Below are 27,913 nucleotides of genomic sequence, written 5' to 3' on the forward strand. Positions count from 1 at the left end.
GATGTACAATTCATTCTTTTAAGGTGTTCCTCTAACTGTTACTGTCAAGGGAACACTGAAAAAATAATCTTATTTAAAAACTTTAAAATATGTTTAAATAAACTGAATTAAAAGTAGGAAAGTGTGTCTGAGAATGTGTGGTAAGTAAATTCAGGAGAATGCCATTTACTGGATATTTAATCCTAATCTAACTGAAATATTACCTGGTTTTTAAATGTAAGTGAATGACTTCTCTTTAAAGTAGGAGAGTTCTAGAAGTAGGCCACAGTCAGAGGTAGAATATCTGTGTTCAAATGGCATTTCTAGTAATAAATGTGAGATTCAAAAAGTGTATCAGTTTGGGAGTGGAGAGACTTTAAGGCCAGAACTTTATTTTTTCAACTTCAGTGTCAGTTTATTGAGGGAATGTTGATATACAAGCTTGTTGTTGTCACAAAGGTACATTTCCACCTTTCCCAATCTGAATATTTTCTTTTATTTCCTTGTTACTCACCAGAGCGATAGTCCTAGACAGAAATTTACCTTCTCATTGCTCTCATTCTTTCATTTTTAATAATAAAAAAAAGAATATCACTAATAATTTTAAGGTCCTCATAGCTCCAAAATCCATTAGTCAACTCAATAAGGCACTGCATCAAAATTAGAGACTAGGAAAAATATAACAATAATATAACAATAGTAAGGCATCTGTCATCCTACAAAAATTAAACAACAATTTAAGTACATAGTACAAAACAAGAAGATAGGAAAAGTACCTGAGAATTGACTTATTATTTTTCCCACATGAGATGTCACTGCACTAATTTTAAAAACTTATCCAGGGGCCAAATGTTGGCATAACCAGTAAAGTGCACAAGTTACCATATATGAGGGCCCAACTTCATGTTCAGTCCCACTTGCAGTGGGGAAGCTTCACAAGCAATGGAGCAATGTTGCAGGTGTCTCTCTCTTTCCCCTCTCCCCTACTTCTCTCTGTCATCATCATTATCATAATGTTTAGAACCTTGAGATTAATTTAACTACATACCTCTCAAAGTAAATGTGTAAATATATATATGCATATACACATACCACAGTTAAAAAGAATACCTTTAAACTTTTCTAGATATCCTTTGTGTGTGCTATTTGAAATTGGATTTGATTGTAATTGACTTTCATGAGAAACTGTTATGGGTTTACTTAGACAACAATATCAGTTTCATTGACTTTGGGGACTAAAAGGAGGAGTATGCCTGTGACCGTGATGAAGTATAAAAAAAAAATCCCTTGGATTGACTTTACCCTTTGACATATAGGGATAAGAAAAGTTAGTTCTGGGGACTAAGAGTACTGAACTTCTGACATATATTTATACACTGTGATGGCAAAGTCTCTTTGGGGAGTTACCCTTTCCATGCTAAAAGCATAGTCAGTAACATAGTTAGAACTCCTTTGTGTTTCTCCTCTTCAACTTGATCCAGATGCCATTACTTGGACGAAGAATCAGTTCCCCTGCCAGACCAAGTTCTTCTCTTTTCTGGTTGGATTCTACCCAAAACTTCCGCAGGATACAGGAAAGGATGGTCTTTTCTTCCATTATGGCAAACTTTTGACCTTCAAATTAATGCAAATGTCATCAATTAATTACCAGTGTAACTCAAAGTGAACATGTCCTACTGGAGGAAGTGAGCTAAAGTACATGTTCACAAGAGGTCCTCCCAGGAAAAGTTAGAATCATAGGGGCTTCTAGGTAAAGGTGAAGATTCTTCAGTGTGCTTTTCTACACCCACTTAATGCATCTGAGCAGTTGGAGTGAATTGAGTAATCTGTTAGCAGAAACACTGATAAATACTGGATTCTTTGATGAATGAGAATAACTATTCTGGACTGATTTATTTCTTTAGTAATATACCCAAACATATGGAAAAATATTAACTTTACTAAAGTCAAAAGTATTTATAAAACACATTTTGGGCCAAGATAGTTCACTTGGGATATTGTTCTTGCTTTGTCATGTACAGGATCTGGGCCCAAGCTAGGCCCCCACACCACTGAGGGAGTCTTCAGTGCAGTGGTGTCTTTCTTTCTCTCTGAAAAGTTGGTCTGGCAAGAGACTCGCATACTTTAATGAAGACTCTTTAGTCACTGTCAGGCCATCCCATCGGCTGGGGTCCTAATCGGGTAGTCCTGAGATTCCCAAACAGACATGATGGGCCTAGACCTTGAACAAATCCCTCTCTCCATTGTTACAGGTAATATATCAGGAACAGCACAATAGACCCCTTTGTGGGCTCCCATAGGACCTTGCCCTCAACTTGGAGGAACAATAGTAGAGAATGTTCCATCCTCCAAAGGGAGGCTGGACAATATACTCTATGCTACACTTGAGGAAGATGGGTCCTGATGTTGGGGCAGTTTGGAATGTTCCTACTCATGACCACAGAATGTGAGCTCAGATCTACAAGGATGTAGAGGTCACATAGGCCTCTAAGCTGAATATGGGCCCCAGATCACATCAAATCAATGGGGTTTACAGTCAACAACATTTATACACTTTTCCCACATTAGGGAGCTCCTCTCTTCCCTGATCCAGCTTTCTGGTCCTTTTTCCAGCCATGCCATCAACCACTTGCATATCAGATTTCAGACTCAGGGAAAAAAGAAGAAGAAGGAGGAGGAAGAGGAGGAGGAGGAGGAGGAGGAGGAGGAGGAGGATGAGAAAGAGAAGAAGGAGGAGGTGGAGGAGGAGGAGAAGGAGAAGGAGAAGAAGAAGAAGAAAAAGAAGAAGAAAAAGAAGAAGAAAAAGAAAAAGAATGAGAAGAAGAAAAAACTAGTATAGCCATAAGCCTTTTGGAATAGAACTAAAATATGCCTTCTAGCTATCTACAAAATAGAGACCCCCCCCCCCCAATTCTTCTTCTGCACTATTTCAGCCTTTAGGTTCATGATTAGTCAACAATTTGTTTGGATTTATATGTTAACTCTCTTTTCAGCCACCAGGTTCCAGATGCTAGCATGATGCTGACCAGACTTCTCTGGACAGACAACCCCACCAATGTGTCCTGGAGCTCTGATTCCTCAGAGCACTTCCCCAGTAGGGAAAGAGAGAGACAGGCTGGGAGTGAACACCCATGCTCAGCGGGGAAGCGATTACAGAAGCCAGACCTTCCACCTTCTGCATCCCACAATGGCCTTGTGTCCATACTCCCAGAGGATCAAAGAACAGGAAAGTTATCAAGGGAGGGCATGGAATATGGAGTTCTGGTGGTGGGAATTGTGTGGAGTTGTACCCCTCTTATCCTATAGTTTAGTTAATGTTTCCTTTTTAAAAATAAAATTAAAAAAGGCCTGTAGCAGTAATACCCCGGTGATGACCAAAGAAATGAATTTAACTCTCTTTTCAGTCACCAGGTTCCAGAAGTCATCAGGATGCTGGCTAGGCTTCCCTGGATTGAAGACCCCACCAATGTGTCCTGGAGCTCCGCTTCCCCAGAGACCCACCCTACTAGGGAAAGAGAGAGGCAGACTGGGAGTATGGACCGACCAGTCAACGCCCATGTTCAGCGGGGAAGCAATTACAGAAGCCAGACCTTCTACCTTCTGCAACCCACAAGGACCCTGAGTCCATGTTCCCAGAGGGATAGAGAATGGGAAAGCTATCAGGGGAGGGGATGGGATATGAAGATTGGGTGGTGGGAATTGTGTGGAGTTGTACCCCTCCTACCCTATGGTTTTGTTAATTAATCCTTTCTTAAATAAATAAAAAAAAATTATAAAACATGGTTTATGTTTTTTAAGTATTTCTGGTAACATATAATAAGTATTCTTTGTTTTATTTTTCACAGTGAAATCTTAAAAAAAATGAAATTAGGTTAAGTATAATTAATTATTATGAAAAAGTTCAATACCATATTCCTTTTTTTTCAAATGTATGTAGTTCATCTCTACTATGAAATTACTTCTGCTTTATGCCTGGTGCTGAATTGTGTCCCTTCAATAAATATCTTGAGTCTTAACTCCTAGTACATTAGGGCATGATTGTACCAGGAAATGTGGCCTTTAAGAGGTAATTAAGTGGGTGGGGGTAGATAGCATAATGGTTATGCAAACAGACTCTCAAGCCTGAGGCCCTGTCAAGTTCCAGGTTCAATCCCTCGCACCACCATAAGCCAGAGCTAAGCAGTGCTCTGGTAAAAAAAAACAAAAAACAAAACAAAACAAACAAAAAAAACCTTTAGGTAATTAAGTTAAAATGAATTCACATGTGTGGTCTCTGTACCAATCTGGTTGAGGAGCTTAAGGAAAAAAAAGATGGGAAGTCAGGCCATAGCACAGCGAGTTAAGTGCACATGGCGCAAAGTGCAAGGACAGACATAAGGATCTGGTTCAAGCCCCAGCTCCCCACCTCCAGGGGAGTCACTTCACAAGTGGTGAAGCAGGTCTGCAGGTGTCTATCTTTCTCTCCCTCTGTCTGTCTTCCCTTCCTCTCTCCATTTCTCTCTGTGCTATCCAACAACAACATCCATAACAACTACAATAATAACTACAATAATAAAAAACAAGGGCAACAAAAGGGAATACATATATAATATTTTTTTAAAAAAATAATTAAAAAATAGATTTGGATACTAATGCACACAGCAAAGACCACAAGGAGAATTCCACCACATGAAAACCAAGGAAAGTCCTCATAAGAAGCCTCAGTGAACTTTATCTCCCAATTATAAGAAGACGATTTTTTGTTGTTTGATCCACCCAGTGTCTATCATTTAGTTATGGCTTCCCTAGGGAATTAATACAGCATATAACAGTAATATTTAAAAACTAAGAAAAATGGGAATGATAGAAGGCATTTTAAAAATATTGTTGCAAATGGGACAATATATTTACAAGAAAGTATTGTGAGAAATCCTCTATGACATTGGTCTGACAGGACAGAGTAATTCTGGTGGATACCAACCTATACAGTTTCTGGGTCCAGCAGAGAAAGGCACATAGGCATACGGATGGCGTCCTTGTGAATTCTCAGGAAAGAATCTTTCTGGCTTGAATTCTTCAGGGTCTGGGAAGTACTTTGGATCTCGATGCAGAGCATAGGTGAAGACAACAGCTTCAGAGTCTTTCATAATTTTATAACCCGCTGCCATGAAAAACAAAGTGCCATAAGAATGGAGCAAGACAAACTCCTCACACTTCTTATTGTTCTAGCTCTAGACACTTACCAATTTCACAATCTTCAGTAAGATGACGGGCAAATAAAGGAACAGAAGGAAAAAGGCGAAGGGTCTCCTTAATAACACAGTCCAGATATTTCAGTTTCTTCAAGTCCTCTAAGGTAACAGGACGATCAGAATTCCCTGGTTCAAGCAAACACAGGAGATGAAAATGAACAAACTGCCTGGGTTTGGTGGGACGTCCAAATAGGACACAGTAATAGAACATCGAATGTTAAATATCTACAGACCAAGTGGAAATTCCACTATTTAACATACTCAAAATAAAATGGGGCAACTTGCTAAGTAAGAGAAGCCACACACAAATATTCACATCTGTATAATTATTTATAGGAATACTCACAATTTTAAGGAATAAAAGTATATTTTATTATGAGTTATGGGGGAGGGTTTCCAGAGTTGTGGGGAAGAAGGATATAGAAGTGCCTGATTAATAGTACTGAGCTTCCTTTTGGGGTGTTGAGATGTTTTGGAATAAAACAGAAGTAACAGTAATGCAACATTCTGAATGCACTAAATACTGTAGCTTTAAGTGGTTAACTTCTAATTCTCAGATCTTCTTCCAAAGTTGCATCTTCTCATGGAAAAAAAAAAAAGGCCCTACCTTTTACAGATAACTTTATTGGGGAAAATGTTGACTTATATGATTGTACTCTGTACAGATGTACACTTTCTCAGTACACCACATCCTCCAACAATTTGTCCTCTTCCTTCACCAGAAGACACTGGGTTCCCATGGCACTCTAGCTCCTCACCTCCTCCTCTCCTTTAGCCATTGGATGTACTTCAATAGACCATTTATTTAATTAATTTATTTATATATCTATTTGTTTATTTGTTTGTTTACTTATTGGATAGAGGCAGAGATAAATTGAGAGAGAAGGGAAAGATAGAGAGGGAGAAAGAAAGCAAAAAGGAGAGATAGCCACAGCACTGCTTGATGACTTGTGTAGCTTACTCCTGCAGGAGGAGACTGGGGGCTTGAACCAAGTCCTTCTGCATTGTAACATGTCCACTCAACCACCTAGCTGTCAAATAGACCATTTTTTAAACTTTATTTATTGTTTTTCATAGGTCATAAAAATTTAGAGGGGAGAGAGAGATAAGGAAAGAGAGAGACAGAAGACATCTGCATATCTACCTCACTACTGTGAAGTTCCGCCCTGCAGGTGGGGAGTGGGAGCTTGAACCAAGATCCTTACACACTATAATGTGTGTACTAAACCAGGTATGCCACAACCTGGCCATCATAGTCATCATAATCATCATTATTATTTTAAATCTTCCTGGGCCCACTTATTATCATGTATAAGGACCTGGGTTCAAGCCCGCCCCCCCCCTGGTGGGGGTAGATAGTATAATGGTTATGCAAACAGATTCTCATGCCTGAGGCTCCAAAGTCCCAGGTTTGGTCCCATCTCTGGAATCACCATACGCCAGAGGTGAGCAACGCTTCTGCTGAGTTTTATGAGTCCTCTATATATTTTGGCTATTATCCCTTTGATGTGTGGCATATCAAAATTTCCCCCATTCAGTACAATGGCTTTTTGTTTTGGTGTTTGTTCCTTTTGCTGTCAAAAGCTTTTCAGTTTGATGTAGCCCCACTGGTTTGTTTGTTTATTTACTTTCCATGTTACACTTCATGTTGAGTCTTCAAACATATTTTTCAAACATTCTACAGGGTAGAATGTTCTGCATTGACTTTGTTTTTGTATTTCCTGAGTTTGGGGTACTGTGGTATATCTAAGTAGTACATATGTGAATGATGGACTCAGGGGAATCAGAAGCTCAGAGAGCAAATGTCAGAGCAGACAATGTAGGTCTGGATATCTTTAACAAATTGGACTAAAATCATGTAAGCAGGATTGATAGACCAGGGAACAAAGAATGCAGTAAACCCTGAATAGAAGTTGAAAATAGTAGCTACTTAAGAAATTTAAGTAAATAGTTAATTATATCTGATTTAAGAAAGAGTTTAGGGCAAAAAGCTAAGCATACAGAATATACAGACATAGGGAGCATTACATTTCAGAGAGGATGGCTTTAGTTCTAGTGGCTGAGCTTATTTAAAATTGATGAAAAGGAAAATAAAAAAGAAAATCTAGAAAAATTGTACTGACAGTTTCTTAGGTTAGCTTCATCCGCATAGAAACATCTATATATTTTAAAATATAAATATCTTCAGGTTAAAGTTAAAAAATTCTAATAGAGAAATGTCTTCAGATAAATGAGAGAAGATGAGGCTGGATGGTGGTGCACCAGGTTAAGTGCACATAGTACTAAACGCAGAGACCAGTACAAGGATCCTGGTTCAAGCCCTCAGCTCCCCACCTGCAAGAGGGTCACTTCACAAGTGGTGGAGCAAGTCTTCGGGTGCCTATCTTTCTCTCCACCTCTTTTCTCAATTTCTCTGTCCTATCTAACAACGAAAATGGAAAAATGGCCACCAGGAGCAGTGGATTTGTAGTGCATGCACTGAGTCCCAGTGATAATGCTGGAGGCAGAGAGAGAGAGAGAGAGAGAGAAATTAGAGAAGATTAAGCAACAAAGAAGCAAGTATAGAATGCTATAGAGGTTCAGTATCTAGAAAACAAACAAAAAAATATTAAAGCATCCCTTAAATAAATTTGGGGTAAACACACAGGTATTGAAAGTAAAAGAGAACAATGAAAATGTTTGTTTTTACCAGAGCACTGCTTACCTTTGGCTTATGGTCTGGGAGGTGGCGCAGTAGAAAAAGCACTAGACTCTCAAGCATGAGGTCCAGAGTTCAATCCCCAGAAGCACATGTACCACAGTAATGACTGGTTCTTTCTCTCTTCTCCTATCTTTCTTTACTTTTTTTTTTGTATTATCTTTATTTATTTATTGGAAACAGATAGCCAGAAATTGAGAGGGAAGGGGGTGATAGAGAGGGAGAGAGACAGAGAGATACCTGCAACACTGCTTCACCACTCGCAAAGCTTTCCCCCTGCAGGTGGGGACTGGGGACTCAAACCAGGGTCCATGCAAATTGTAACATGTGCGCTCAACCAGGTGTGCCACCAATCAACTCCCCTCCTAGTTTTCTCACTAATAAATAAATAAATAAAATTTAAAAAGAGAGAAGTTAAAATCAATATATAAAAACAAATTACTGTTAAAAAAAGAGCCAAAGAGTTTGGACTGACTTAGTCTACAAAGCTGTCTTCCTACTGGATAGGAAACTCCAGTCTTCATGCCATGTGAACACAAAAGTGATTTTCCAACCTCCTTCTCCCATCAAAGTGCTAATAAACCCTGGGAGTGCTTAGCTTCCAAGGTTAGATGAAACTGGGTGTATTGAGAGTGTACACTCATAGTATATCATATGTCTTTTTTTTTTTTTTTTGTCTTTAGGGTTATCGCTGGGCTCGGTGCCTGCATTATGAATTCACTGCTTCTGTGGTCATTTTTCTCGATTTTTTTTTTTATAGTACTCAGAGAAACTGAGAGGGGGGAAGGGAAGATAAAGAGAGAGAGAGACCTGCAGATCTGCTTCACCATTTGTCAGGCAACTCCCCTACGGGTGGGGAGCCCAGAGCTCTAACCCGGATCCTTGCATGGGTCGTTGCACTTCATACTATATATGCACTGAACCTGGTGTGCCACCACCCACCACCACCACCACCCCCATCCCATTAGAGAGAAGCAGAGGGAGATTACTTATACAGAGACTACACATACAGAATGGGGGGTGAGAGGAAAAGAAGGAAAAAGGAAGAGCGAAGAGAGAGGATAATGTTAAGACAGACACTTAAGTGACATGGTCATAAACCAAGCAATGAAGGGCAAAGAATGAATTCTCTTCTAGTGCATCTGACAGTACAGTACTGGCAACAGTTGATGTATCTTAGTGATGCCAATCTTTGATTCTAGTATTCAGAACTTCAGAGAAATCTGTTTCTGTTGTCTAGTCACCTTGTTAGCAGTATTGTGACAGCAGCCACAGGAAATTACTATATTCTTTATCCCCCACCTCCTCTTTCATCCTGATTTCAAGATAAACATGAAACCTACAGCAACAATCAAGAAGATAAAGGCTGATATGATAAAGTTGTTAGTGTGGAAGGAAATAGCATAATGATTATGCAAAGAGACTCTCATGCCTAAGGTTCCAAAGGCCCAACTTCAATCCCCTGCACCACCATAAACCAGAGTTGATCAGTACTCTGGTTAAAAAAAAAAAGTTATCATAAAGGTGTTAGAGACAAAAAAGAAAAAGTTTGGAAATCCTATGGGCATTAACCTAGAACTCCTTACCTACAGACTAAAGGTAGTATAGTAGAAATTCATACCCTATCAGCTTAACTCTCCCTTTTTTTTTTTTCCCCATTTGTGACCAGGTAAAAATAAATAGCTCTTCTTAATTTCTCTGTTTAGTCCCACCATTCCTCTCTTCTCACAAATAGCAATATCTTCATACCTCTCAAAAGTACAACCCATCATTGTATACTTTATGTACAAGTGTATGTTTTGTCCATTATGCAGGGAAGTCCTTGAAAGTAATAGTACACATCTATTCATCCTGGGCACCTTGTCCAGAAAATTCATAACCCAGGCAACTCACAAAAAAACTGTAAGTGAACAGAGAAGTAGCAGAGGAGGCAGATCCTGAGAGGGATCACCCATGGGAGCCTCCTGTCTTTGCATTGTAATCATCATCATCATCATTTGCCGTCCAGATTATTTATCACTGGTGCTCCATGACTACAGGATTACATCACTCCTGGGGGATTATGCTTCTTTTCATTTTACAAATAGAGGATGAGAGATTGAAAGGAAGATGAAGATGGAGAGAGAACAGTACTGTTTCACTGCTTGTGAAGCTTCCCCTATTCAGGTAGGTACGCTTATGTGGTGTTCAGGGATTAAAAACCATATCCTCTGACTTAATATAGTGTGTTCTACAGGTGAGCCATCTCCTGACCCCTACTGTGTCCTTAGAACAAATCCTAATGCACTTCCTAGTGAGCTAGTTTTGGAGAACTTGGAACTTATAGGATCACCATTGAAGGGGAGGTGGGGGAACAAAAAACATACCAAACACTTCCTCCAGCTCCTTGTCCACGTTTTTCTGGATTTCTGGATAAGAACCCAACAGATACAGGGACCAGTTTATTGCAGCTGCAGTTGTATCATGACCCTACAAGTAAAAAAGAAAAACTAGCTTTAAAACAGTCATATTGAGGAGCTTTGGAAGGATATTTCCATTTTGAATTGTTTCTACATTTGACAGCTGCCTTGTGAATGAAAAACAAGTAAATTCTGTACAGTATGTCCCCTCAATAAAGAACAGAAAACCCTTTTCAAGCCCATGCTGTAGAAATACATTATAGAGACACAGAATTGGTCCCCTTGCCAGAAGTTGTAGGAAAGGCACTGTCCAAGGAAACCAGGTACCCAGGGAGTATGCATGTGGCTCGAATAAGTGTCTCCCTGAGAATAAATACCATCATTTGATAGTTTCTGAGTTTTAGGTAAAATATTAAGTACTTTGCAGACTGTAACAGTTAACTTCAAGAAACCATGAAACACTTGATAATGCTACTCTCAGAGGTTAAATACTGAGACAAAAAAAAAAAAAGATACATTTCTCAGTGTAGGTGGCAGAGGCAGGAATAAAACACTCATTGTGTTGGATGACAAAGCAGAACTCACCCTCTACCCTTTGTGATTGTACAGTGATATGGGTAAGAACATATAAACTTTACTGTCTGCTCATCCAGTGTTTCCATCTTAGCCTCTTATTTCCTGTTTTCACTTTGTCAGGACATTTCCATATGCAAAATGATGGATTCTTCAAAATAAGAAACTATTTGGAGAATGAGTAGTAAATAATCAGCTGTATGAATAAGACTTTGGAGGACAGGAGAAAGAAAACCACTGACATCTTCTATGGATTATCTTACTTTTCTATCTACATAAGTGATTGTTGTAATATTTTATTTTTTGGGCATAAATTTCTAAAGTACTTGTTTTATAAGCCAGTTGGTACATTGAATTGCTTGAGACTTGTTCTGCAATTATCTTTAAGTATATTTTTACAAGTGTCTGATATTGGGTATAATTGTATTTTCTCACATTTGCAATTCCTTTTGCAAAAACTGCTTTGGATTCCAGATAACATCTGATTCCTTTTATTCTTTCACCTACCAAAGTTGCCAAAATAAGTGATTTTTCTAAATATTTTTTAATAATTTTTTCTTCTTCCCTCCCCCTCTCCCTTCTTTTTCATCATTACAGGACTTTATCACTCTGGGTCATCCTTTTCAGTTAGGAAGAGAGAGGCAGGGAGAAAGTGAAAGCTATCACAGCACCTAAGCTTCCACCAGAGTAGTAAGACTCAAGCATGAATCTTGATCACACACATGGCATTGGAAAGCAGGAACCTTCCAGGTGAACTATTTCTGCTGACCCTTCAATGATGTTTCTGAAACCTATGAATCAAAGACTGATACAAATGTGTAAGAGACTTCTGTTACACTTCCAATTTTATTCTGTCGGCTACCCACAGAATACAGGATGAAGCTGAATAGGAAGTCCAGAATTTAGGGAAATAGACAGGGCAGGGGTATAAAAGTTCATATGTAATCACTGTTGACTGGTGCATTTCTGAAAGGGATGGCAAAAAATAGACTGAACCTGATCAAAATGTTATTGTTATACATCCCATCCAAAAAAAAAAAAAAGAAAAAGGAGAGAGAAATATTAAAACTTCCAAGTATGATACAGCTGCAAAAGAGATCATTAGTTTGCATGAAAGTAGGCTTATTTATGGGAGAGAAGTGTGTGTGTGTGTGTGTGTGTGTGTGTGTGTGTGTACAAATGTCCATATAGGTCTGTGTTATGAGAATGTATGTAAGTGCATGATGCTTTTTGTTTCTCAGTTCACATTTAGAGAAATTAAACCTAATATCTAATAATGTTGGCATTATCTTTTACCAAAAAATTACTGAAAACTGTAAGTCTCTTCAGGTACAAAAGCTGGTGAAATTATCATGTAGCTCTTATTATCTTTTTAGCTAGAGCAACGCATAGCAGTAGCTAAGTGTTCATTTGTTAGGACTTCAAAATGGAATTAGTGAGAACAGGTTTGTGTTTGGGAGATTAACAGGAAGTATGAAACTACACATAAGGAGCTGAGAGGATGTCTGTCTGATCTTTGGATTAGAAAAGTCTGACAGGTCTTTAATTTTCTAGAGGAAACAAAAAGTGTTCATTGTTCTAACCATCAACCACCAGTAATCAATGCCTTTTTAATTTTTTGTTTATTTTTTATGATAAAGGGAGTAGGTTTGGTGTTAGTTGGGCTTTCAAATTTTGTAATTCCTAATTATGATATCATGGCTTTTTCTACGTTACATTAAGCTATTTTTAAATTTTGATTAAGTTTTCATAATACAAAAAAAAAAACCCTGAAAACCCTATATTTTGTTGAATGATATCTGAAAAGGACAGGGCAATATAAAGTACCTCAAACATGAAGGTGTCAACTTCTTCTCGAATAGCTTCATGACTTAGCTTGTTTCCTTCATCATCTGTTACATTTAAAAGCAAGTCAAGGAAAGCCCTGCATTTATTTTTGGAAGGGCCCCTGTTGTCATTTCTACATTCTTCGTTTCTCTTCATTTCATTGGCCCGTTCAGCAATGACCTGCATGATTTAAACATGATTTAAACATGATTGTCATGGAATTTGCTATACCTCATAGTCTATTTCCCCTATGAAAACGTACTAAGCTGGGAGTCGGGCTGTAGCGCAGCGGGTTAAGTGCAGGTGGCGCTAAGCATAAGGATCCTGGTTCAAGCCCTGGCTCCCCCCCTGCAGGGGTGTCGCTTCACAAGCGGTGAAACAGGTCTGCAGGTGTCTATCTTTCTCTCCCTCTCTCTGTCTTCCCCCTCCCCTCTCCATTTCTCTCTGTCCTATCCAACAACAATGACAATAATAATAACTACAACAATAAAACAAGGGCAACAAAAGGGAATAAATAAATAAAAATAAATATAAAAAACAGAAGTAAAATTTGTGAGTAATCACTATTATTGAGTCTTAAAAAAAAAAAAAGAAAATGTACTAAGCTATTTAATATTCCTGCTCATGTTTTTTCTTTATTGGGAGGATTATTAGTGTTCTTTTTATCTGAACAATAACTTAAGTTCTTGTGAAAATATAATAAAGATTACTGTTCACGTATTAAAGGCATTGTTCAATAACTTCTAAAAATGCATTTAATATCAGAGATTCACAATTTTCCATGCTAACTTTGCCATCTACTGGGGTAGAATATTCATATAGACATGACTCAAGAGATTTGAAGGTGCTAATAAGAAAAAAAATAAGCAATGGACAGGATACAATCATGTGGCAAACTAATTATAGGTCTCTGTAACTACATATTAGATTGAAAAAAGAAAAGGAAATTGGTTAGTCAATTCGCCTTGTGTGCCTGCTATACTTTCTGCCTAGAATGCTGTGTCCTCAAATGCCAGCATGACTGCTCCCCTCTTGACCCCCTTCTTTTATGTCTGCACTCTTTGGAGCACCATCAGAAAAACATTCCTTAGTCGTATAAGGCTAAAGTTCCAAACATTCACTTTTTTTCTCTTTACTGGGAGGATTAATGGTTTACAGTCGACAGTAAAAGACAGTAGTTGGTACATGTGTAACATTTCTCAGTTTTCCAACTAACACTCTAACCCCCATCTAGGTCTTCCTCCGCCATCATATTCTAGGGCCTGGACATTTAACTAGTGATGATATTAATGCATGGAATTTGAGGTAAGATGTAATTAAACTCATAAAAAAAGGAATCAGTGACCATCTTATTACACCAAGAAGTTATTTATCTGATAGTGAATAGCTTATTCTATGCCACTCATCCAACATCTGTTGATTTGGCAATCATGTGAAGTAATATGATGTATCTTATTGTAAGGAATCACTTCCAATATACTTTAAACCAAAATTTCAACAAAGAGAGATTATATTTTTTATCTAAATAGACACAAGTTTATTATTATATTTGAATTATAATTGAATATATATTTTCAGTTAAATTTGATTTTTCTCATGGACATATATTTAGTACAAAGACTAGCATCCTATATTCACATTGCTATGTCCTGGTTATTTATTTCTAAAATAGAAATAAAATAGCATCTCCATTTAATTTTAATCTTTTCCAAGTTAAGAAACTCATATAAATGTCCTTTGGCTTTGAAAATTATTGTCAAGTCCATACAGTCCCCTGAAGTCTTTTATAAAGATCTTTGTCCCTTTATTCTCTTAGCACAAGCTATTTGTTAATAAAATTTCATAGCTCATTCACTTCTTATAGTTTTTAAAATTTTTTAATATTTATTTATTCCCTTTTTGTTGCCTTTGTTGTTTTTATTGTTGTAGTTATTATTGCTGTTGTTATTGTTGTCATCACTGTTAGGACAGAGAGAAATGGAGAGAGGAGGGGAAGACAGAGAGGGGGAGAGAAAGATAGACACCTGCAGACCTGCTTCACCGCCTGTGAAGTGACTCCCCTGAAGGTGGGGAGCTGGGGGCTCGAACCAGGATCCTTACGCCAGTCCTTGTGCTTTGCACCACCTGCGCTTAACCCGTTGCGCTACTGCCTGACTCCCACTTCTTATAGTTTTTACCTACAGTCTTTCCTATTAGACTTTCTTTAGGATAGAGAACATATGAATAAACACTGCACACTAGCTACAATGTTTGGTACATAGAAAGTACTTAATTAATATTTCTTGAATAAATAGCTTAAATATATATAATCCCACTGCTTATGTTTTTTCCATTATGACACATTTTGATTTCTATGTAATCAGACATAGGCTTCATGGTCCTACCAGGGATGAACTCAATCACCAAACTGTACATTTAAACAGGTCATAATGGTGTTATGTTACTAATATTTGAACACAATTAAAAAACAGGCTTACACTGTTGGTAAAATTATGTAGAATCTTTAGGCTCCGTTTGTGTTCCCATCCATCTTTAAACATATAAAACATAAAGTCAAGCCAGAGCCAAGGCATCTTCACTCTTTGAACTGTTAAATCACTCATCCTATGAACAGAATACAAATGCATCATTGTAATATGTATTTCTTGAGCAGCTTTTTGGTGCTAGTCTTAAGGGGGGTAACATGCAGTAATGATGATTATTTGTTTTAGAGTCTACTAAGGGCTCAGTGATTTATGCTCAACGACAAAGGCAAGCGCTCTTACATAGACAACGGAGTTTTATATTTTATCCTATTATTTTGAGAAATGAGGAGTCCATGTTAAACTTCCTTAATAGATGGTCATCTGATTTCTGATTCTGTTTGTCCAGACAGAGTTCAAACCTCCCAAGGAGCTCTTGTGTTACCTATTGATGAAATCTGCTTCTTTTTAATGTTCATTTATTATTTTGCTCACTTCCGTGAGGGTAGCAGAAAACAACTGGCTATCCTTTTCTACCTAAAGGAGATCTTAAAATACCTTACACTTATATCTTACACTTCCTCATCATTTCTATGATGATACAGACAGGTCTCTCTCTGTCTCTCTCTCTCTCTCTCTCTGTGTGTGTCATAAATTCTCTCTCTCTCTTTCTCGTTTCCTTCTTCATGACCTTAATAATGCTAGTTCTTCAGAGGGGTCTTTCTTGATCTCTTTATCCACAGACCATAGCATTGTTCTCCTCAGTTAAACTTGGTCACTTGCTTCTCCAAGCACTTGTTGTCATTTGCAAGTTTAAATTTATTTCAATGTCTGTCTCCCAATCATGTCTGCTTTGTCTGTCACAATTAAACTAGTCAATGTTTGTGTCATGAATAGAAGACTATAGATGCTTAATAAATAAAATTCAGATAAAGTGAACTTAAGTGTAGGATACAGCAAATCAAATCCTAGATCTACCTTGTAACAGCTTTATAGTCTCAAGAAATTTTGAAGCAAAATGATTTTTTAATTAAAAAATATATACTTAGAGCAAAACATACATGGGAAGAGAATAAGAACAAAGCAAAACAAGAGAAGCTCATAAATAAAATAATAACCACATATTATCTTCTAAATTTCTCTCAGAGTAATTTCTTATACCTATATATCATACTATAGTAAAATTTACACCTTACATTATGTCAAAATGTAACCTTTGAATATGTTATAAAATCACTGTTTAAAACCACTGCAGGAGGCCAGATGGTTAAGCTCATGTTATTATATGAAGCTTCCTCTGGCACAATGAGCGTTTGCCTCAAAACTGGGTCCGAAGCACAACAAAGCAGACACCCTCCCAGGTGAGCTATTTTGCCAGCCTTCCTAGCACTAATAATCAAGTCCTAATCACTAGCTGTTTTTAAACTATCAAAAAGGATTCCATTTACCTATAAACTGCACGGACATACTCGGAATCATCATTACTCTGAGCACCAATATTCTTCCCCATCGCAGTTTCTAGAAAATGTGGGTGAGAAATGACCATTCAATATTTCTTGCATTTACTTCCCACTGGCAGACTCTTGAAAAGAAACATAACTCAGTCCCATTCTTATATATTTTACAGTCATTCTTTCCCCCTAGTTATCCTCTTCTTTTGTACACTCTGCTTCTCCTACTCCCTGTTCCTCTATTTCCTCTCCTTCAACTTCCGCCATGTTGACTTCAGACTGTTCTCAGGGTCCTGTGTGCAGTGGCTGCTTTCAGGCAGCATATTTAGCAGGAGGACCATCCTGAAGAAACAGTGTGCTTTTTAACCTCCTCATGTACCATCCCATGCAATGATATTTTCCATTTACGTAATTTTATTTATTATTATTTTGGGAGCATTTTATCTTTTCACCATAACTTCAGAAACAAATCAAGACTTACCACAGATGATATCTAAGGCACAAAGAGTGATGTAAAAAAAGCAGTTAAATGCTTCCTGGTTAACATGTTTTTCAAGCTTGCTAACCAATATATTTGCTTGCTCATTCATGACATCTAAGAAGTCTTCCAGAATTGTAAAATGGAAAGTAGGTGTGAGCATTTTTCTCCTAGAGCGCCATTTATTTCCAGTGCTAGAAATTCAATACAGAATTACAAATAAAAAAGAAGCAATACCCCAAACAAGTATAAGCACAGTAATATTAATACAATTCTGAAATATTTTAACTTACTGATTTCAAATGCTATGATCAGAAAAACAAAGGAAAATTCATATATAGCTAAAAATGTATATATTTTTATACTATTCTATATTATATCCATGAACATGAAATATTTTTTCTAAATTATGAATTTTCAAAAGAAAGAATTATTTTTTTCCTCTCTAGTGATACCTTAGTACTCAGAAGATCTACAAACTCTGTTGTCTTCTGATCTCTAATACCCATGGATTTTTTTAAAAATTATTTTACTTCTCCACCCCATGGATTTTCCAAAAGTTCCAAAAAGACTTGCTTTTGTCTCTGAGAGGATGAGACCTATTTTTGAATGTCAGCCTCACACCTCAAGGGGTAAGGTTACTGTTTTGGATATATTGCTCTGAAGCTGTCTACTATTTTCATTATATTTTCAAGATTTTCCTGCTCCAAACTCTTGTTTCTGTATTCATATGCCAAGGCTTCCTAATTCTGCTTGGGACACTTGTGGTCATAGTTGTTATCCAATGATTTGGTCAGAGATTACCATACACACTGAACACCTGTTTAAGATTACTTGTTAGGGAACGTTTTTCTTCCAGTTTTTCCCCTACTCCTATTGAAATGCTTTTGATACAGGAAACTGATCTTGCGTCACTTCTAATATAACAGTTACCACAGGCCGGGCAATGGTACACACAGTTTGGCACAGATATTACCATATTCAAGGACTGACGTTTGAACTCCTGCTCCTCACCTGCATTTGTGAAGCAGTGAAGCAGGTCTGTTAAGTGTCTTTGTCTCTCTAGCTTTCCCTCTGATCTTAATTTATCTCTGTCCTATCTAATAAAAATTAGAAAGAGAAAAAAATAAAAGGAAAAATGGCTACTGAGAGTGTTGGACTCATAGTGCCTGCACTGAGCTCCAGCAATAACCCTGGTGGCAGGAAAAAAAAGTTACCTACAACAGCACTGTTTATACAAGACATCTTTACAAATTTATAGTGACATACCTTGTAAGAAGTCCTAGACCAAGCCATGGTTCCAAAAACTTGTATATATAAGACTTGTCAATTTGTCTTGAACTAGTTAAAATGGTCTTAGAAAAAAAAAAAAATAGTTGAAAGTTATACATTAACCAAAACAGTCTCGGTAAATACTACCTAGTTAAAACACAACCACCTCCAATTGTATTTATTCAATTTTTATTTTTTATTGCAGTACTACTGGTTTCCAATATGGCATATGTTTTAGGAGCTACAGATTCAAATTTATTTTTTTTTAAATATTTTACTTCTAGATAGAGACAGAGAAAAAATTGAGGGGGGATGCAGAGAGAAAGAGGGACAGATAGTGAGTGCTTCACCACTTTTGAAACTTCCCACCCTGCAGGTAGGGAACAGGAGCTTGAATCCTGGTCTTGAACACTGTAAAATGTGAGTGCAGCAGGAAGCACCATCACCCAAACCCCAGACTCAAACTTTTTAAAATGTATAATAGCACGCTATCACAATCAAAGTGCCGGTAGCCCCTGACAATGATCCCTTTTCTACCAAGGTAATCTTGGTTTTACAGTCAGAATTTAAGCGCATATTCTGATTTAATTTGATTTATTTATTTGCATTATTTCCTTATATTTCATATGAATAAAATCACTGGGTATTTGTATTTCACCTGTTGACTTTTCACATAATACAACCCACTCCAGTTCCATTCATATTGTCACATATGATAGTATATCAGCTTTTGGCCTAATAACTGAGTAGAATCCCTTAGTGTATATACCACAGCTTTTCGTCCGGTTATCTATCCTTGGGAACTTAGGTTGTTTCCAAATCTTAGATGTTATAGGTAGAGCTACTATAAACACGGGGGCTCACATCTTTTTGAATCAGTTTTTTATATATACATATACTCATCAGGTAAAAGCCATGAATGAATAGCAGATCTATTTTTGATATTTGGAGAAATTGCCATACTGCTTTCCATAGAGGCTAAACCATTTTCTTTTCCCACCAACACAGTATAAAACTTTTTTCTTTCCACTCTCTTACCAATATGTTATTTTTTAATTTTTTAATTATTTTTATTTATTCATTGAATAGAGACGGCCAGAAATCAAGAAGGGAGAGGAGATAGAGAAGGAAAGAGACAGAGAGACATCTACAACATTGCTTCACCATTTGCAAAGCTTCCCCCCTGCAGGTGGGGACTGGGGGCTTGAACCTGAGTCCTTGCACATTGTAATATGTGCACTCAACCAGGTGTGCCACTGCCCGGCCCTAACCAATACTCTCTGCTTAAAGTCTTCTTGATAAAACCCATTCTTACAGGTGGGAGGTGGAACCTCATTGTGGCTTTAATTTGCATTTCCCCGATAATTGAGAATGGACACTTTTCAAATGCCTGTTAGCCATGTCTGTGACTTCTGGAGAAGTATCTATTCTGATCTGCCTATTTTTGATTAGGATAGTTTCTGCTGTTGTTCAATTGTATTAGTTCATTGTGTATTTTGGATATTAATACTGAATTAAATATTATTCACAAATAACTTATCCCATTTATTAGGGTGCCTAATTTATGACTAATGTATAGTCATTTTTCAGTTTGGTGAAATCTCATTTGCTTAGTTTTGCTTTTGCTTCCCTTAATGTTGGAAATGAATCTACAAAAACATCACTAAGGTCAGTCTCAAAGGCCTTATTACCTACATTTTATTAAATGTGTTTTATAGTTTCAGGTATAACATTCAAACTTTACTTCAACTTGAGTTAAATTTTGTGAATAGAATAAGAGAGGGTTCTGTTTTATTCTTTTGCAAGTACTTGTCTAGTTTTCCTAATACCTTTTATTGAAGGGACTTATCTTATTTCATCTCAAGCTTTTTTGCCTCCATTGTGGTAATTCAACTTTTTATATATGTGTAGGTTCTATATTTTCAATTCCATTTTATTTATTTCTGTGTTTATTATTTTTTTTAATTTTTTATATTTATTTTATTTATTTATTCCCTTTTTGTTGCCCTTGTTGTTTTATTGTTGTAGTTATTATTGTTGTTGTCGTTGTTGGATAGGACAGAGAGAAATGGAGAGAGGAGGGGAAGACAGAGAGGAGGAGAAAAAGAGAAACACCTGCAGACCTGCTTCACCGCCTGTGAAGCGGCTCCCCTGCAGGTGGGGAGCCGGGGTTCGAACCGGAATCCTTATGCCGGTCCTTGTGCTTTGCGCCACCTGCGCTTAACCCGCCGCGCTACAGCCCGACTCCCTCTGTGTTTACTTTTAATACAATACTATGCTGATTTAATTACTATGCATTGTATTTCATAAGTATTTATTGTCATTTGGTTATTTGTCCTTGCATTCTTTCTCTGTTCTTATTTTCTTGTACTTCAATAATTACCTTTTGTATAATATTTGAATTCTTATTCTTGAATTCTATTCTTATTTTCACTATTTCTCATAAGTACCTTTGTTTTTAGGTTACCATAAGGCTTACATATAAGGTTCTAATCTTGTGTTCATTCTGAAAATGCCCATTTAAAAAAAAAATTTCTTTATTGGGGAATTAATGTTTTACATTCCACAGTAAATACAATAGTTTGTACATGCATAACATTTCCCAGTTTTCCATATAACAATACATCCCCCACTAGGTCCTCTGTCATCCTTCTTGGATCTGTATTCTCTCCACCCACCTACCCATCCCAGAGTCTTTTACTTTGGAAAATGCCCATTTTTATTTTCTCTCCTCAAATTTAACTATTTTGGAATCCTACTGCAACTCTATAGGGTTTTAGTGTATTTTGAAAGGCCAGTCTACTGGAGATGAACTCTTCTAACTGCTAGGTGTCTATTATGCCTTTATTATTACTTATACTGTGAGTGATGGCTGTGATCAAACCTTGTATGGTAATTCTTCACTTGTGATCAAATAGTTTATAGGTCAACATGTGGCTTTGCATTGTGTTGTTCTGTGCTTGGGTTAATGATTACCTTGACCTTCTACCTGGGCAATGGGTATATGTACTTGTAATGGGTATATGAATTGCCCCCTGGGGCTTTTCCCATGACTGCTCATCTCCCTCCACATGTTGCCCTTGACATGCTGAGCTGCTCCGGGACCTGTGGGGGCCACTCTGACCCTCTGTTGCCCAATGGCTGGTGAGGTGGAGAACCCAGAGCAAGCTGCCTTGCACCAGATCCAGATCATTTCTTATCAGACCACATGATAAAAGGCAGACAATATTTTTAGGAGTAATATGAACAGAATGGATTGACAATATCAACCCTATCAATATGTGACTAGTAATCTTTTTAGGAAAAATAATTTAGAAGAATAAATTTACAATGCATATTGTATGAGACTGAGCATCTTAAAGGAAAGATCATTGTTTATTGTCCTATTTTCAGAATCTTAAAACAGTACCTAGCAGATGATATCTGTTAACTTTGTGGAATAATTTACTTATGATCTTATAAAATTATATGCTTCTGAGATTTCCCCCAAAAGGAGAACAACTCTTTTAGAGCCTGGTAACAAATATGCACAGAAATCTAGAATCCTCCCAGGATTCAGAGTACAACCAGGAAACATTAAATGTTCCTATACATCCTAAGATGCTTCACGGAATGCTCAAGGTATTCTATTCATTACATAGAAGAGCCTGTTTGTTTTCATTATTCAAACACTATTGATCATATTTGTCTTATACTCACCTCCACATTGTCTGCATTATAAAGGGCCACCATTGGCAATGGGCCAATCCAGAGTTTCATCAGTGGCATGTGTCGGTATTCTTCTGAGTGATAAATCAACTGCTGAAAAAAATCTGGAAAATGTAAAATAAAATAATATGATCAATAAACATTTAATCTTTAATCAATCAAGAGGAGAAATTTTACAATAGCTTCCTTCATCTGTGTTTCGATTTCATTATATGTTGCTTTTTACAAATTTTAGACAAGTCACTTAATCTGCCAGAGGTCACTCAATAACAAATGTAATACATAAAGTGGTCCTATAAATTGATTTAGTGCTTGAATAATGAAGGCTATGTGATAGTGAGCAAGCTAACACATATGAAACAACTTGGCTAAATGTGAAATGCTAAACTTCAAAACATTGTATGAGGATATTTAAGTGTTAATTCTAGCCATAAGCATTTACCCCAGGAGGCTTGTTTTATTCCCTTTACTTATTTGATGATTTTTTGGCATCATCTGAATTTCATGAATATGTGATTCCATCCATTCCATAGGGCTTCTCTAAGCAAAGGGAATGCCTAAATGGGAATAGAAGATTTAGCTACCAAGGGAAAACTGATTTGACATTAAAATAAAAACAAAAAAACATAGAGACCAGGCAGTGGCACACCCAGTAGAGTATACATATCACCATGTGTGAAGACCATGGTTCAAGTCCTTGGTCCCTACTTGCAGGGAGAAGCTTGACAAGCAGAGGAATAGTGCTGCAGTTGTTCCCTCTTTTCTCCCCTTCTACTTCTCTCTGTCTCTATCAGAAAAGAAAGAAATATAAGAAATAATCATTGATGGGAATGGTGGATTCATATAGGCACAGAGCCTCAAAAATAACCCTGGTGGCAAAATAAAATGAAAACAGAAAACATTACACTTTTAAACTCATTTTCAGTGCTAATGTTAATGTGTTTACTCTGTCCATCTCTGCCTAAGCTTCACCCACCTCTGGCTTTAGGGCAGACTATTCAAAGTTAAAGTCTGAGGCAAAGCTGAGGGATTTTTATTTTCACATACTGCTAAATGAACATCCATGATTTTAAGAATGTTGTTGAACACTTTTGCATATTTAAACCTAACAGTTATCCTAAAATAGCTAACACTGATTAATTCAGTTATTTGCTATATCGGATTATTATATATGCCAAATCTAGTGTCTTTGTTTATTTTCTTCTTTTCCCAATTTCAATCATACTTTATTTAGAAAATGTTGATTAACAGGATTTTTGTTGTCACTAGGATACATTTCCTGAAGATAGGTATCTTTACACTTAACCCTCAATGAAACCTCTTGCTCCACCATAGGGACTTAGGACTCCAGTCTCCCCTTAGTGTTTTATCCTTCACTCTTGAGTCCACTTAAGGTAGTTTTTTCTTTTTCTTTAATGGAGGATTAATGGTTTACCATCAACAGTAAAATACATTAGTTTGTAGATACATAACATTTCCACATAACAATACAACTCCCACTAGGTCCTCCTCTGCCATCATGCTTCAGGACCTGAACCCTGCCCTTTGACCCCATGGTGTTTTACTTTGGTGCAATACACCAACTCCAGTCCAAGTTCTGCTTAGAGTTTTCTCTTCTGATCTTGTTTTTCAACTTCTGCTTATCGGTGAGATCATCCCATTTTCATCCTTTTGTTTCTGACTTATCTCACTTAACATGATATTTTTTGAGATTCATCCAAGATGGGGTGAAGAAGGTAAATTCATCATGAACCTGAGACTTTGGAACCTCAGCAATAAGAGTCCGTTTGCGTAACCATTATGCTATCTACCCCTGTTCACATTTCTCAGTTTTCCACATAACAATTCAGTGCCCCTCTAGGTCCTCCTCTGCCATCATGTTTTAGGACCTGGACCCGAGAGTCCTTTAGTTTGGTGCAATACACCAGACCCAGTTGTCCAAGTTCTGCTTTGTGCTTATTGTTCAACTTTTTTCTTTCTTTCTTTATTATTATTATTGTAATTGGACTCATTTCATTGAAGGTGCCTTTAAAATTTATATGGAAAAGAGTTCTGCCAATATTTTCCTCTAAGTATTTGATAGTTTCTGGTCTAACATCCAAGGGGTGTTGAAATTCCCTACTAAAGTGGATGGGATGGAGTGGAGGGGTGGTTGCTTTGGTCTGTCTTGTGGTCACAAATGCTCTATCTTATGTTGTGTCCTTAATTAAATTCAGAAGGCTAAAAACCCTTAAGTCAAAGATCGAGAGGTTTTAAGTCCCTTTCTCTTTTCTTCTGGCACTTGGAAGAACCTTCACTGCTTGCTGCGCTTAAAGTGAAATCACCAAGATGGCACAGCTTAGTGCCGTGCCACCTAGAGCTCTGATTTGATTTTGCTGCTCTTCAACCTGTGTACCTTTTTGCCCCAACCACATACCAGCACTCACTTGAGGCTGTAGATCTTTTGGCTGTAGATAATGACTTCAGCTGGGTCTCTTGTTGTATTTATTTGTTGTTTTGGGAGGAGAGGCAATTCGATCCCAGTTATTCCATGGCCATGCCTTGTGGAAGTCCACTTAAGGGTTTTGATGCATTGATTTACTTACGCCTCATCATCATCCATGAAAGGTACTATTACTGCTGTCATTACACATCTGAGGAAATTCTGTATACTCAGGTAACTTGCCCACTTATTGGTACAAACAGGCTTTGCAGTCAAAGTAGTCAAACTCAAAAATAGGCCCCCTAAGCTGTTCCAGCATACTGCTTCACAATGTTGTCTGATCAAAATAATTGACAGAATTTCTATCAAAACAACCAGTTTAGACTCTGCTTCATGCTGTACACTGCCTCAATTAGTCTGGTCTGACCAAGGAGACATATAATGTGTATGTATCAGGTCTAATAGCTGGGACCAGTTGGAGAAGGCAGGTACTGACAAAATGAATCAGAAAATGATGAGACTGGAGAGGGAAAGGTCCATGAGAACTTAGCTACAATAATCCAAATGAAATTACTGAGGTCAGAATTTGAACAGTGATTAAAAGGCAGAGACTTTTGTACAAGAAATAAATGACTGGGAGCAGAGAATACATTTAGATTACCATGAAGACCTGGGGGTGGGGTAGTTGGCTTTGAGCCAAATATTATGAAGATTCAAAAAGTCACAGCCAAGCTTCAAGATATCTATTGAACAGATGTGTTGCTGGATCATTTGTAACACTAGTCAGACTGACATGTGGTTGATTAAAAGCTTATCAAAACTAAATGTTATTGGATTTCTTCTGCCAGAAGACATTTTCAATGTTTTGATAACAATTTCTCATGAAGCCTCATCATATTCCTGAGAATACGAAATGACACCATTATAGTTTTGGATATAAAGCAACTGTTGATATGTGAAAGTGAAAGTGAATGCAAGTTGTGACTAAATCTTGAAACCTTTGTCTATGTGTAAAAGAGGAGGATTAAAGGGATTCGTACCCCTTAGTTGTGTATATGTATGTAGAGAGAGACAGTCCATAAGTTTATTTTCAGATTTTTTTCAACTCCGGTGTCATCTTATTAAGGGAATACTGATTTACAGGGTTGTTGTTATGGTACTCAAGATAGACAGTGACAACATTTTTAAGGGATTTGCCTTTTGCTGGGAAATTTCTGCTCTTCAGGGTTTTAATAGTCTACAGAAAGAACATCAGAGTTTTGAAATAGAACAACTAAGCGTTAAAAAAGTGAAGGATAAACAACAGGAGTTCGGAAATAGCACACTGTATGCTAAGCATGAAGAAAAAAAATCTCTTATGCATCAGAGCAAGGCAAAGTGATGACAACTGGGAATCCATTCTCTAGAGCGCGTGATACAGTCTCTGACAGCAGCCAGCACAAGTAACAAACCCTTTAGATGGTCTGGACTGAGGGAGGGACCAGGGCTCAGGTATGGGTGAAGCTCCTATTCCAACTGGTCCCTAGTAGGCAGGGTGCACTGGGGGAGCCCACTAGACACCAGACTAGGGGGTGTACTTGGAGGCCCCGGGATGGCGCTAATCCCCTTACCTCTCGGGTCAGGCTTCATCATCAAAGCATGTCCCACGAAAGGGTAGGCACCAGCCACCGTCGGAATGGCCCTCATTTGCAGCCATTTCCGAGCATATCTCGCCAGCATCTGCAGGAGGTTCACGATGAGGATGGTGCCAGACAGGGAGACGGCGCTCAGTGCGCTCCAGAGCAGCAGTTTCTGACCGAGGGGCACCAGCCAGAGCCCAGACATCTCGGCTTTGGGGTGGAAACTGGGAGCAGGCAGTGGCGGGACTCACTGGCTGGGGAAAGAGTCTGGTCCCAGTTAGAGCTGGGTCGTCCTGGGAGGAGTTTCTGCACTTGGAGAGGCGGGCTTGACTACAAGTCAACAGAGTGGCTTCAGGTCCGCAGCTCTTGTCCTTCTCCCACCCAGAAAACGCACTGGCCAGGAAGCCCTGCAGGGGAAGGCGGGACCCTGCCAAGGGGCTTCCTGCTGCCTTAGCGGTCCTACCTCTTTGGGCAGAAGTGGAGTTTAATATATCACACCAGGTTGTGCAGCTTTGCTGTAGTGCTTGTTTTCAATTTAAGTTATTTAAAAAACAACCACTAAGAAAGACACTCTAAGAAAGACACTCTAATCCCACCCTCAAACCCCAGTAAATCATTATTTGCATTTAGTTAAAGGTAACATGCCTATAACAGGACAGTAAGAGGCAATCATACTCACTTTAGGTAAGAAACTTAGGGCACAGAAAACGATATAAAGAAATCTCGCTGGTTCAGTTATTCACTACCTCCTGCTAAGTTTTGTTTCTGACTGTACCCATTACAAACTAAGACAAACTGAAGCCAACACAGGACACAGAGGAAGATGAAGTATTTATTTACACAAGCACATAGAATAGCCATTATAACAACTTACTCTTGTAAAGACACAGGAACCAACACACAAAGATCTCAGGAGAGCTGAGGGGTTTCCCCCTCCTCCCAAGCCAGAGTGCCAAATGGTCACTTTTATCCTGAGGGACAGAGGGGCAAAGGGGCGGTTTTTTGTGAGTTCTGTAATCTCACTCTTTGTAAACAGTTGTCTTTGGGGCATTCAGCAGGAGGAAGTCTCTTAAGATCTGAAGAGCCAGTTGGCCTTGGGTGCTCAGCAAGAGGAAGTTTCCCAATATCTGAGTAGTCAGGTGGCCTCTGTCTGGCCACCAGAAAAAAAAAAATGGAGAACTTTTAAAATGACAGAGCTCTGAGAAAAGCCTCTGGGTAAACTCACTTTCTCACACCTCCCCTAGTCCAAACTTCTTTAACTTTTCTATTCACATTTTCTCATTTCCTTGTCAAAAATACATAAAGGCTGCCGACTTTGGCCACCTCTTAGAGGCTCAATATCGGATTTGGGTACAGAAAACACTGAAACTTTTAAAAAATGTGTTTACTAATTATTTTGAGGGATAATTACATCATAACAACAATAAATCAGTTTCTTTATTTTATTTTATTAATTTTTTTAAAGAAAGGATTAATTAACAAAGCCATAGGGTAGGAGGGGTACAACTCCACACAATTCCCACCGCCCAATCTCCATATCCAACCCCCTCCCCAGTAGCTTTCCCATTCTCTATCCCTCTGGGAGCATGGACCCAGGGTCATTGTGGGTTGCAGAAGGTAGAAGATCTGGCTTCTGTAATTGCTTCCCCGCTGAACATGGGCGTTGACTGGTCGGTCCATACTCCCAGTCTGCCTCTCTCTTTCCCTAGTAGGGTGGGTCTCTGGGGAAGCTGAGCTCCAGGACACATTGGTGGGGTCTTCAATCCAGGGAAGTCTGGCCGGCATCCTGATGAC

At 38.1% G+C, this 27,913-nt stretch overlaps 1 protein-coding gene across 1 annotated transcript; it reads right to left on the reverse strand.

Annotated features, from left to right (window-relative positions):
• Window positions 1-349: 349 nt before the first annotated feature.
• On the reverse strand, window positions 350-26,496 carry LOC103108724 (cytochrome P450 4V2-like). Its single transcript, XM_007517693.3, has 11 exons — window positions 26,111-26,496; window positions 22,070-22,182; window positions 18,368-18,453; window positions 17,102-17,292; window positions 16,618-16,687; window positions 15,185-15,311; window positions 12,708-12,887; window positions 10,275-10,377; window positions 5,202-5,336; window positions 4,940-5,119; window positions 350-1,593 (listed from the first exon to the last, which is right to left on the reverse strand). The coding sequence occupies exons 1-11, from the start codon at window positions 26,322-26,324 to the stop codon at window positions 1,421-1,423; spliced, it is 1,572 nt and encodes a 523-aa protein (XP_007517755.1). The 5' UTR covers window positions 26,325-26,496; the 3' UTR covers window positions 350-1,420.
• Between the last annotated feature and the right edge of the window lie 1,417 nt (window positions 26,497-27,913).

Source organism: Erinaceus europaeus, chromosome 2 (genome assembly GCF_950295315.1).
Source record: "Erinaceus europaeus chromosome 2, mEriEur2.1, whole genome shotgun sequence".
Taxonomy (NCBI): Eukaryota; Metazoa; Chordata; class Mammalia; order Eulipotyphla; family Erinaceidae; genus Erinaceus; species Erinaceus europaeus.